Source organism: Malania oleifera, chromosome 3, assembly GCF_029873635.1.
Source record: "Malania oleifera isolate guangnan ecotype guangnan chromosome 3, ASM2987363v1, whole genome shotgun sequence".
NCBI classification, from domain to species: Eukaryota; Viridiplantae; Streptophyta; class Magnoliopsida; order Santalales; family Ximeniaceae; genus Malania; species Malania oleifera.
The window spans coordinates 69,311,212-69,323,437 of record NC_080419.1 but is presented as its reverse complement, the minus strand read 5'-3'; the positions used below and the strand labels follow the sequence as shown (position 1 = coordinate 69,323,437).

The window sequence follows — 12,226 nt, the reverse complement described above, 5'->3', positions numbered from 1 at the left end:
ATGGAGAAGAAGGAATTAAGGCTTCTCAGTGCTGAAGACTTTGTCGGCTTCGATATTCCGACGAACCCTTTTGAGATGCTTCTAGCGGTGGCCAGACTCGCGTCCGTCGTCCGCGAGAAGTCCCTCAAGCGACCTGCTCCCTTTCCTTGCTGTGTCAGTGATCCCAGTATTGCTTCCTCATCCCACCAGACGCAGAGCAGTTGTAGACTCGAAACAGAGCAAGGCTGGAAAAAGAAACAGAGGCGGCATCAAGAACAGGGTGAACCCAGCAACCGGACTGCCCTGCGTCAAATTAACCCTTCGTCTGTGCATTCAAATGCGATTGGGATGCCGTATTATTTGAGAAATTACATATCAAGAATCAGCGGCACCGACATGGTTCTGGTCATTCGGAAGAGGCTTTCCGAGACGGACGTTAATCCCAATCACAACCGCCTCTCCATACCCTTCCGGCAGGCGAGGGCGGAGTTCCTGACGGCACAAGAGAAGCAGAGTCTCTTCGAACGCTCCCACGACGGGAAGAAATTGAAGGGGATGGAGGTGCCGATGATTGTTCACCCGGTGCTGGGTGAGTTTGTGTCTGTGAATTTGAAGAGGTGGGATATGAAGAAGGGGAATGGGAAGACAAGCTCCTCCTACGTGCTGGTCTCCGCCTGGAATAAGGTTGTCACGGATCACATGCTTCGGAGAGATGACGAAATTCAGCTTTGGTCTTTTCGCCGCAATCGGCAACTCTGCTTTGCTTTGTTTAGGTTTTGATTCATGGAGATGGCTGAAAATAGTGTCAAGAAATTAAGATGCAACATTTTAAGTGGTCTATTTTGAGATTCGGTAGCACTAGTAGTCCTAACTCCTCGTTAATTGTAATCAAGTAGCAATTTAACGTTGCCATGATAATTGTTTCTATGAAGGACATATTATTGTGTTACTGAGAATATTAAATTTTTAGAGTTCTTCAAATTGATAATATTAGATCTTTTCAATGTGTCATATGTGCAAGAGAAGATGTTTAGTTATTTTAACTCTACCATCATAATATTCTTATGGAGGTATTGTCATGGACGTGCTATATAATAGTGTTGAGAATCTTGAAAAAATGAAGTGGAAGTGAGGGGGGAGGAAATTTTGAGAAAAGAAAAGCTAAGGGTGAGGTTAAGAGGTTAAAAAAAATGAGGCAAGGTTTTACCAAGTGGTAAAGGAAAGAAAAGTCGAAAGTCCTCAAATAAAAAGGAGTAGCTAGGAGTTGCTAAGAAGCATCAAAGAGAGCAAAAGAAGGCCAAAGAAGAAATATTCAAAGAAGAGAGAGCTCTATTGACAATGATAGTGGCCGGAGAGAAAAAGACAAAGAGGTAAGCACCTTTAATTTTTCTTTTATGCATGTAGTTATGATCATTTTAATTAAAGTTGGGTTTAATTAAGCAAATGTTGTAGAATGGTTGAGAATAGGGAGAACTGTGTGATAAAATCAATTTTTAGAATTTTAGAAAATGTTTTATTTACAAAATTAGAATTGATTTCTGAAAATTGGTCAATATTGATTTGGGTACTGACTTAATTCTCCATTCAATCTTTTAAAATATCCTCAGCTCTAATTCAAACCCAAAATTGAAAGCTCAGAATCAGAGACCCCAACCCAGCCTTTTACAATCCCATAATTTTAAGTCAAAATACCCTAATCAACCTTAGATGAAAGACACAAAAATTTGGGTAAACTTAACCCAAAACCCCGAGCATTTGATCCGAGAACCCAAGTTGAGGACCCAAATCCAATGACCCCGATCCAAGAACCCACGTTCAAGAACCTAAATCCATGAAACCCCATACCCGACCAAGGGACCAATGTCAATTTGAACCAGGTCCAAGTTAACTGACCCTTTAACCCATAACCTAGACCCATTTGTCCTAACTTAGCCCAGTTAACCAACCCAATATCCCCTAGCCTAATAGCCCAAATCCAAGTTGAGCTCAATACCTATTCAACCCAAATCCTAAACTAACTCAATCCATTTGAACCAAGCTCATTACCCAATTAAACCCAGACCTCCTCGGACCCAATTGCGCTTAACCCTAGCTCAACCTAAGCTTAGATTCAATTGACCCATATCCCAATTAAACTAAGCCTGATCTAGCCCAAACCAACATGGTTCAATTGAAGTCAAATCAAAGACCTATGATCCATTTACATAGCCCCATCCCGGGATCACCCGGTTTTAAAAAAATAATAATTTCTTTTTAATTCAAAAAATTAGAAAAAATAATATAATAAAATTAGTAGAAATCATAAAAAAATCATAAAAAAACAATAAAAATTCGTTCAGTCATTTTTTACTTAGGGAACAAAAAAAAAAATTCAAAGATAAATAAAATGGGGGAAAATTCTTTAAAATTTATAGAAAATTGCAGAAAAAATATTGAAAATTCTAGAAAAATCTTGAAATTCTTTTGGAAATTTGAGAATGTTTTAAAGATCCTTTTTTGCTTTAGTTTGATGTATCTATATGATCATTTTATATGTATAGTATTTTTATATATCTTATTTTGTGTGCGTCAGCGTTTGAATGATAAAACAAAGGGTAAAGAGGTGTTTTAGTCCTCTTTTATGTCAGTTCTAGGGGATTTATCTATAAGATCGCCTCCTTTGGAGGTTTTATTAGAAATTCCTAAATAACACTTGATTTTGCATTTTCTTTTAAATTTTCAATATTTATTAGACTTGTTTCGGACTTAATTAAGGATCATATGATTCAAGTTAGGATAATTCATAATTAATTAAGTACCGTTCTTTGAATGGATGTGCAAGGGGTTACTAATACCTTCTCCTCGTATAACTGTACTCTCGATCACAGCTTTGCTAAAAGTAGATCGAGGCTACTGGTTCTTTGGCCTTAAGATTAGTCTAGAGACCAATCAATGAGTAGTAATTAGGTGAACTAACCACATCTAGGAAAATAACAGGTTAGTGGCAACTCCATCAAATCATTAATATTATTATCACCCATCGCCATTCCCAACCCTTCTCCTGGATGTTAATATAACTTGACAACTCTACTGGTGACCACTAAAGAGTCGAGCCATTAAGTAACTATGAATTATCCCAAATTTGAATTTAATTGTAATTTTTATTACTCCATGATATTTTACTTGTATATATGAATAATTTCTGTGTATATATGAATATCTCACCTGTTTATTCAATTTTTATGTTTTCTATGAATGTTGTGAATGAATGGACAAGTGTACGCAGGGTGTGATGATGTGATGGAATGTGGGTTTATACTTTGAACCTTATGTGAGCACACACACTTTCACATGCCTTATACTTAGGCTTTACTCTCTTAGAATTAGATAATGGTGTAGTAGTGTTGGGACCTTTAAGGCATAAGTCTTCAAGGGTGTGTGAGTCACTCCGCTTATTTTATACTTTTTCCAAACTTATTGGGGAAGGATAGGGGTCATTTTGGGGCTTATTGTTGATAGATAAAGAGCCTAAACCACACATAGATAACTCGAGTTTTCTCTCCTAGGATAGAGTCTCAAAGAAAACCCTTAATCAATGAATCCACTACGGTTAGGACAAGTGTAACGCCCTAATTTTTCATACCATTTTTTTCCCATATAAATAACACATATATCACCTATCGGCCACATCAACACCTCTGATATCACATAAACATAACTTAACCTAAAAGTGGGTACCGGGTATACAATCATATTCATATACACAAACCTAACAACGAAAGTCATTTCATATACATATATATATATATATATATATATATATGTACATACCACAGCGAATACACATACCTGAGTACCAACCATTCATTCATACAAGTCTACCACAAAACCTCTAGAGGAATCAAACCTCCTCAACTCAAAACACTCACCCTGTCTAACCAGGGTATTAGCTCCCCTTTATATCGGAGCTCTATCACCAGGTCTATCTCGGTTTCCTAAAATATTTAAATGATTGGGTGAGACACATCTTAGTAAGACGGAATAAATTATCTACAGTGTGTGGCAATATGAGATTCATTATATCATAACATATATATATATATATATATTTATCCATATCAATGATAATATCTTCTGAGAAAATATACCATTTCCACAATTACAATCATATAGATATACAGCACAAGCTTTCATAAGCTTTTACTTTCATTTCTAAAACCATACACACGCAACCCATAATTACCAGCGAAGTTCCCGAGAATAGCTGCCCAGATATCATTTTCATACTAACCTAATTACTCGGGTTCAGCTACAACTAATACTTATCAGAGCATTCACCTTACTTAGTAAGCCCTCAGGCAGTGTGTTTTACTTCGCTTTGATTATTTATATTATTAACTCATGCTATTTCATTTCTCATTTTCTTTCTCATTTCCATTCTCATTTCATTTCCATTTCAATTTTCTTTTCATTTCAATTTCCATATCTAGCTCATGAGTGTCATCGTAACCGATACATCCATGTCTACACCCATGGATACCCTGAGGATATCTCTCCACGTCATGCTTCCCCCCCTGAATAGGGTTGTGCGGCCCGAAGGCTAGACCTAACCACGGTTGGCCGACTCGGTCGGATCATATCATCATACCATATATCCCGTATCTGTAGTACGACTAGCCGGCCAATAGCCCTAATCTGGACTCAGGGGGCACAACGACTCTACTATACAGCTTAGTCGACTGTCACGCCACACGCTCCATGAGTCCGTGTGGTTGCACTAACACCACTAGCAACGATACCGTGCTCAGTATCACAACCCATTATTAGGGTTTCCATATCTATCCATCAGGATTATCGCTACCACATACCCGCAATCATTATGCGGTATTAGTATTTCATCAATCACATTTCTGTATTCATATTTTAGAACTTCACATTTCAATTCTCACAATACAATATTCATATTATAGAATTAACATTGCAATATTCACATTTATCATATTCACATTTCTCATATTCAAATTCCTCATATTCACATTTCTCACATTCACATTTCAATATTTGTATTGTAGTATTCACATTACAATACTCGCATTCTCATATTCTCATTTGAGTATTCACATTTCATTATTGTCATTGCAGTATTAACATTGCAATATTCCCAATTCAGCTTTCACAATTCAATATTCACAACTCATTTCATCTCATAAATATATATACATACCTCATTTCACGTAATTCACATTTCTCAATAAAACATTTCCATATCTCATATTCATCATTTCTCAGAAGATATACATTTTTCATTACATTCCTCTTTCATCATTTTTCCCCATTTCAAAACTCATATCTCAATTAACATTTCATAATATTATATGCTCAGTATGGATCAATTAGCTCAATTTCCAAAACATTTTAGTATAAATCATATACCAAAAAAATTTCATCTGATATTTCATATCATAATAAATTTCAGGTAAAATATCATAATTACCATTTTCACATAATAACTTAGTCAGTATTTCTCAAATTGACTGTAATAATTTATTCCCCTTTCCTGGCTTATTTAGATTTTTCTAAAGCATACAATTTCTACGCCCCTCGGCGTTTGCAGCCCAAAAACCTAAAATTCACATTTTCCCTAAATTATTCAACTCAACTCTAGAATAATTTCCATTTAACATTTGCTAGGTTTCGTATACTCCAAATGAGCTTAAAAACTCTAAAATACACCATTTACCCTGGTTTTGGGATGGTACCCTGGAACCCCAAATTGAAAATCCGCTCTGCGTAGTTTGCAGAGAATCTTCCTAGGAACCTCGAGGTGGTTCCTGATCGTTAATTTGGACTTTAACGGAGCTAGAATCGAAGAGAGAATGAGCGAGCTTCGTACGGTTTGGGAAAGAGAGAGAGAGAGAGAGAGAGAGAGAGAGAGAGAGAGAGAGAGAGAGAGAGAGAGAGAGGGAGAGAGAGATTTTTATTTGTTAACCCAAATGAGCTCACAGGACTTCTTTAATACATCCACTATAGAGAAAACCGGCAATGGTTTTCTAGAGTCGATAGGAAATCATCAACGGTTAAGGGGTTTTACTGTGAAGTGGTAACAGGTAAATGGTAAAACGGGCCGGTTAAATAGAAAACCGGCGACAGTTTCCTATCCACTCCAGAAAACCATCGCCGATTTTCTCCTCTCTCAGCCAAAAACCTCTTTTTTCCTATTTATTCTTTACAACAAGAGTTTCTTCCTTCTTCGAAAACTTAGTCCATTCTTCTATTGTATATTATTTTGAGTTCCCTTTCATTGTATATTTAACATTGTTAATATTTCACCAAATTTTGTTGCATTCATTCTAGACATACACATTACTTTGCCAAAATTATAGATTAATCCTAAAATACCCCATGGATGGCTTATTAGTGGTGTACAAAGAATAGGAAACATAAGTGCAACAACATTTAGAAGGCAAACAGAGTCAGCAAGGAGACAATTTGACTTAGGGAATTGATATGGTTTTGCCAACTCAGATTAAAGTTGACATTTGATCAAATTTTTTGAAGGAGTTTAGGGTAATCTAGTCAGGATGATGCACTAACTAGGTTATCTATTCCATTAGGAGAGGATGGATTTGTTATATACAGTGATGAAAAGAACTACCCTATGCATGATCTAAAGTTAGCTGCAGTAGTGTATGCTCTAAAAATCTGGAGGCATTATCTTTATAGGGGAAGATGTGAGATCTTCACTGACCATAAAAGTTTGAAGTATTTCTTCACCTAAAAAGAAATGAATATAAGGGAGAGAATATGGTTGGAGCTCATTAAAGATCATAATTGCACTATCAGCTACCCTCCAAGGAAAGAAAATGTGGTGGCTGATGTGCTGAACCGAAAATCAGTGGGGGCAACATTGTCAGCAGTAGAGATTCAGCATCCAATTCAGATGGACTTGGAGAGGCTCGGTGTAGAGCTAGTAAAGGTTGGTCACCACACATTTATTGCCAGTCTAGTGTTACAGACTACCTTGCAAGAGAAAATTAATGCTGCCCAAAGGAATGACGCAAAATTAGTAGAGTTGATAGATAAAGTGCAAGACAGTCGGGGGGAGGAGTTCAATATATCAGATGATGGAGCCCTACAGTTTCGTACTAGATTATGTGTACCTGTAGGTGCTAAGATTAAGAGAGCTATCCTAGAGGAGGCACACAGATCCCTTTACACGGTGCATCAAGGAAGCACTAAAATGTATCGGGATCTATGAGAATTATTTTGGTGGAGTGGCATGAAAAGGGAGATAGTCGAGTTTGTGGAGCAGTGTTTGATGTGCTAGTAGGTCAAGGCTGAGCACTAGAGGCCGATAGGACAGTTGTAGTCACTCCACATCCCTGATTGGAAGTGAGACCATATATCCATTGATTTTGTTACAGGGTTACTGCCGGCGCCACATGGTCAGAATGCTATTTGGGTAATTATAGACCGGCTGATGAAAACAACCCACTTTCTCCCTATTAAAGTCAACTACTCTATGAACAGATTGGCAGAAATGTACATTTAGAAGATAGTTTGACCTTATGGAGTGCCAATATCCATACTTTCGGATCGAGACCCGTGTTTCACATCACGATTTTGGAGGAGTTTGCAGGAAGCTTTGGGGTCTAAGTTATCATTTAGCATAGCCTTTCATCCTCAGACTGATGGGGAGAAGGAGAAGGTGATTCAAATACTTGAAAATATGCTACGAGGATGTGTATTGGATTTCAAGGATAGTTGGACCTAGTATATGTTGCTGGTTGAATTCGCGTATAATAACAGCTATTAGGCCAGCATTGACATGACACCTTACGAGGCGTTATATGGTAGGGGGTGTTGTTCTCAATTATACTGAAATGAAATAGGTGAAAGGCGAGTTTTGGGACCAGAGTTGGTGCTGCAGGCATACAATAAAGTCCGACTTATTAAAGAAAGAATCAGTTCAACTCAGAGTTGGCAAAAGAGTTACGCAGATACTCATCACTGGAAGTTGGAGTTTGTTATGGGAGATCAGGTGTTTTTGAAAGTAGCACTGTTGAGAGGAAGTATGAGATTTAGGAAGAAAGGTAAGCTGAGCCTTAGATTTATTGGCCCATTCGAGATACTTGAGAGAGTGACTCCAGTCGCCTACATGCTAACTTTACCACTAGCTCTATCCAGGATATATGACATATTTCATGTTTCCATGCTAAGGAAATACGTTCTAGAACTCTCCCACGAAATCAAATATGAGGAGATAGAGCTCAGAGATACTTTAGCATATGAGGAAACGCTAGTGTAGATTATAGATTAAAAAGAATATGAGTTGCGCACTAAGAAAATTCCACTAGTAAAAGTCTTGTGGAGTAATCATGCAATGGATGAGGCCTCATGAGAGCTAGAGGAGGAGATACGACAACAATACCCACATCTGTTTGGTGGGGAACAACAGTAGTCAGGGGTAATAATTCAAATAAAATTAGTATTGTTTATTTCAGTATAGAGTAATTAAAGTATGAATTGTATGTTAGATTATAGGATAGACAACATTTTTGGTTTTGGGAGAATTTTCTTTTATGTATATTCATGTAATCTCCCAGAACCCTAAAGTGTAACCATGATATTCTTCTGCCATAAGTGAGGGTAATTAATAAAATAAGTAACAATTTTTTCCTCAAGAGGACGGTGTGCAGCACATATGACAAATTTCGATGACGAAATTTTATAAGGAGGGGAGAATGTAAAGACCCAAAATTTAATTAAAGAGAAGGAAAAATTTAAAAGAATCAAAGCAGGGTTCATCAACAAATGCCCTGGTTTCGTTGACAAACTCCCATGTAATGTTCGTGGACGAGTTTCAGTATCTCATTGACGAAGAGAAACCGAGAGGGGGTAATTTAGACCCATTAGCTCGTCGACGAGCTTTTCACCCTCGTCGAAGAACAACCTTCTTTGGTTCATCAACGAGTAGACATGGCTTGTCGATGAAGCCACGTGGCCAGCCACTTATAAATATCCAAAAAGACGGATTTTAGCAAGAAAATCAGTTTCTCCCGCCTTTCTCTCTCCAGAATTCGGGTTCTCTACCTTCTCTCTAAGATTCTGGCCCCATTTCTCCCCGATTCAATGATCAGAAGCTACCACGATGCTCCTGGGGAGATTCTACACAACTTAGCCGGAGCGAAATTTTGGTTTGAGAAGTTTATACACCATCCTAAAATCAAGGTAAGTATGGTTTTTATAGTTCTCAAGTTTTTCTGAACCCATATTTTGTATTAGATTAAAATATATTGGTGTTTGAGTTGATTAAACTATGGTGTTGTAATTTCAGGGTTTGGGTTTCCAAACACCGCAGACATGGGTTGAGGATTCTAGTAGGTATTCTCCTAGAAACTCAGGTAATGTTGATAAATAAATTAATAGTTTAAAATTCTATGGATATGTGAGGCTGGGAGAAATATAAGTATAGTTATTATTCTGAGTTTGAGTTGACTGAATTAGGAAAATATACATATATATTTCAGGATTTTGTGTTTGGTACGCTGTGGACGTAGGAATAAAATTGAAGTCAGATCTCCTAGCCAATTAGGTAAGGGAAATATGTTATGCAAGTAATTTTAGGAATTTTGTTAGTAAAATATATATGTTTCAGGGAAAATTCTATAGATTATGAATTACTTTTATTATCAGTAAATACAAATTTCAGTATAGGGGTTTTCATTTATTTAGTTGTGTGGCATGAGTTAATATTAGATCTGTACAGAGTTTATACAGTTTTCAAAATACCATGATTTATAGTATACGTACTGAAACCTATATTTTACAGAATTTTCAGAATACCATGATATACAGATTTCAGAACCATAACATTCAGTTGTTTTAGTTAATCAGATATTTCAGTCATTCAGATAATTCAATTATTCAAATATCTCAGATATTCAGTTATTATAGTTTATTCAGATCAGTTTATACAATGTTATGATTATTTCAGTTGTATTAGAATCATGGTAAAATAGTAAGATAATTATATATATTAGTATTATACAGTATCAGACCCTGATGGATCATATTTCAGATTAGTATTCAGAGCACGGTACCATAGCTAATTCAAATCAGAGTGCAACCACATATCTTAGATAGTGTGTGGATTTATAAGTAGTCAACCGTGCCTTGAGAGGGATTGCAGGCTCCCTAGTATTCTGGGTCAAAGCGGCCAATTTGACGTAGGAGGTATCAATTACCATGCCTTGGAAGGATTGCAGGCTCTTCAGTAATCTAGGTTAAGGCGTCCGGTGTGATGATAGAGGTTCAATTGACTTATCCTGGAAGGCCAAGTAGTGTTAAGTCCCACCTACGGGCCGCACAACCTTGTCATGAGGGGTTAAATCATAGCATACAGCCATTCAGGGAAGTTTTCATAGTATATATATATATAAAGAAATCAACAAACTGACCTATTAATTATATAAGTATAATTAAATAGTAAGTTCAATAAGAGCTGTATTTTAAACCACATAGGTGTGAGTTACACAGTATTTTATTTTACATGTTACCCTAGTTTCAATTACTTATTAGTATATTATTCATATAAACTCAGTTGCCTCACACTGGTAATAGCAAATTTTGTTTTACTGAGAGTTGTCTTATCCTAGTAACTTAACATTTTTCAGGTGATCCATCTAGATGAGCAGATCAGGCTCGAAGATAGAGAGGTCATTTGCACTACACTATCTATAGGGTAAGTGTTTTCAAGGAGATGCATTTTTGGGTAGATTTCAGGAGTTTTGATAGTTGTTGTTGGGGGTTTGTATTTATGTGTGTATATATATAGGGAAAAATACAGAATTCTGGTATTGTAATTATGGTTATATAGTTTTATATTTTCCGCTGCATAGGTGTATTCCAGTAGGATTGATCAGGGGTATCTGATATATATATATATATATATATATATATATATATATATATATATATATTAGGGTATATTAAAAAAATTAAATGAATTTTTGGGTCATTACATTTATACCTTTCTCTCCATCAAAAATGCTATACCTGCCTCGAGCTCACTAAGCTTGATCATGTGAAGGTCCTGAAAAGATAAAATTTATATCGGGTGAGACATATCTCAGTAAAGATGGAATACAATAAATCAGTGTGTGACAATCATGAGGTTTAAGTACAACATATACGTATATTCATTATTTTCAAATGAAACCACAATTATAAAATCATTCTCTGTTCCTTCTCAAACACATGCAAGGTATTTTACCAACGAGAGTTCCCAAGGATTGGGGTGATTACCTGCCCATACAAGTAGCACTCCTCTGCTTTGATACTTTAGGTAACCTATGGTCACAACTAAAGCATATCAGGGAACTTACCTTTCTCAGTAATCCCTTAGGTGGTCGTTTATCTCGTACTCACGCATTCACACAAAGGTTTACTAGCAGAAGCTCTTGAGAATAGAGAAGATTACCTGCCCATACAAGTAGCTTCCCTCTGCCCTAATATGTTATGCAGCCCACAACTACATCTGATACCTATTAAGGCACTCACCTTTCTCAGCAAGCCTTCGAGCGAAGTGTATACCCCACCCCAAATACATGTAATACTACTATATCTAATACTGAAAATACTTTACTACATTACTCTTTATGCTGTTACCTCTATGTCATTCATTACATTCTATATTTCTCATTTATGTATTCATGTTTGCTTTCACATATTCTATTTTTATATCATTTCTGTCTGCTGTTCTTATATCTGTTGTTCTCATACCTACTATTTCCATATCTATTGTTCTCATATTATCCATGGTTAAACCTACAATTATGTGTTTATAACCCTTTATACTCGTGAAAAGTCATAGTCATGCTTCCGCCCCATGACGGGTTGTGCAGCCCGAAGGCTGAATTTAATCCTGGTTGGCCTACCAGAGTTAAATCAACCACATTCTACAATCTGTAGGTCCAATTAGCTGTTTCCATACTGGTCTAGACTCCAGGGGGGACGCTACCCTTCCTAGCACAATCGATCATTCCGTCTCAACACTCTATCTAAGGCGTGTGGGTGCATTAGCACTACCATACATATCCGCAATAGTACTGTGCCCTTTTCTAGTCCACCGGAGTTCTCAAACCATACATTTTAATTTAACATTACCAAACACATGAAAAATAAATCATATCACATTTTAATTCTTAATACATTTCCAGTATTTCCTGTATCTCATACATATATCATAGTTCAATACAGAAACTTC

General features: G+C 36.6%; 1 protein-coding gene across 1 annotated transcript; it reads left to right on the top strand.

The window, feature by feature from the left end:
• Window positions 1-759, top strand: LOC131151353 (B3 domain-containing protein At5g24050-like). Its single transcript, XM_058102595.1, has one exon. The coding sequence runs from the start codon at window positions 1-3 to the stop codon at window positions 757-759; it is 759 nt and encodes a 252-aa protein (XP_057958578.1).
• Window positions 760-12,226: the final 11,467 nt, after the last annotated feature.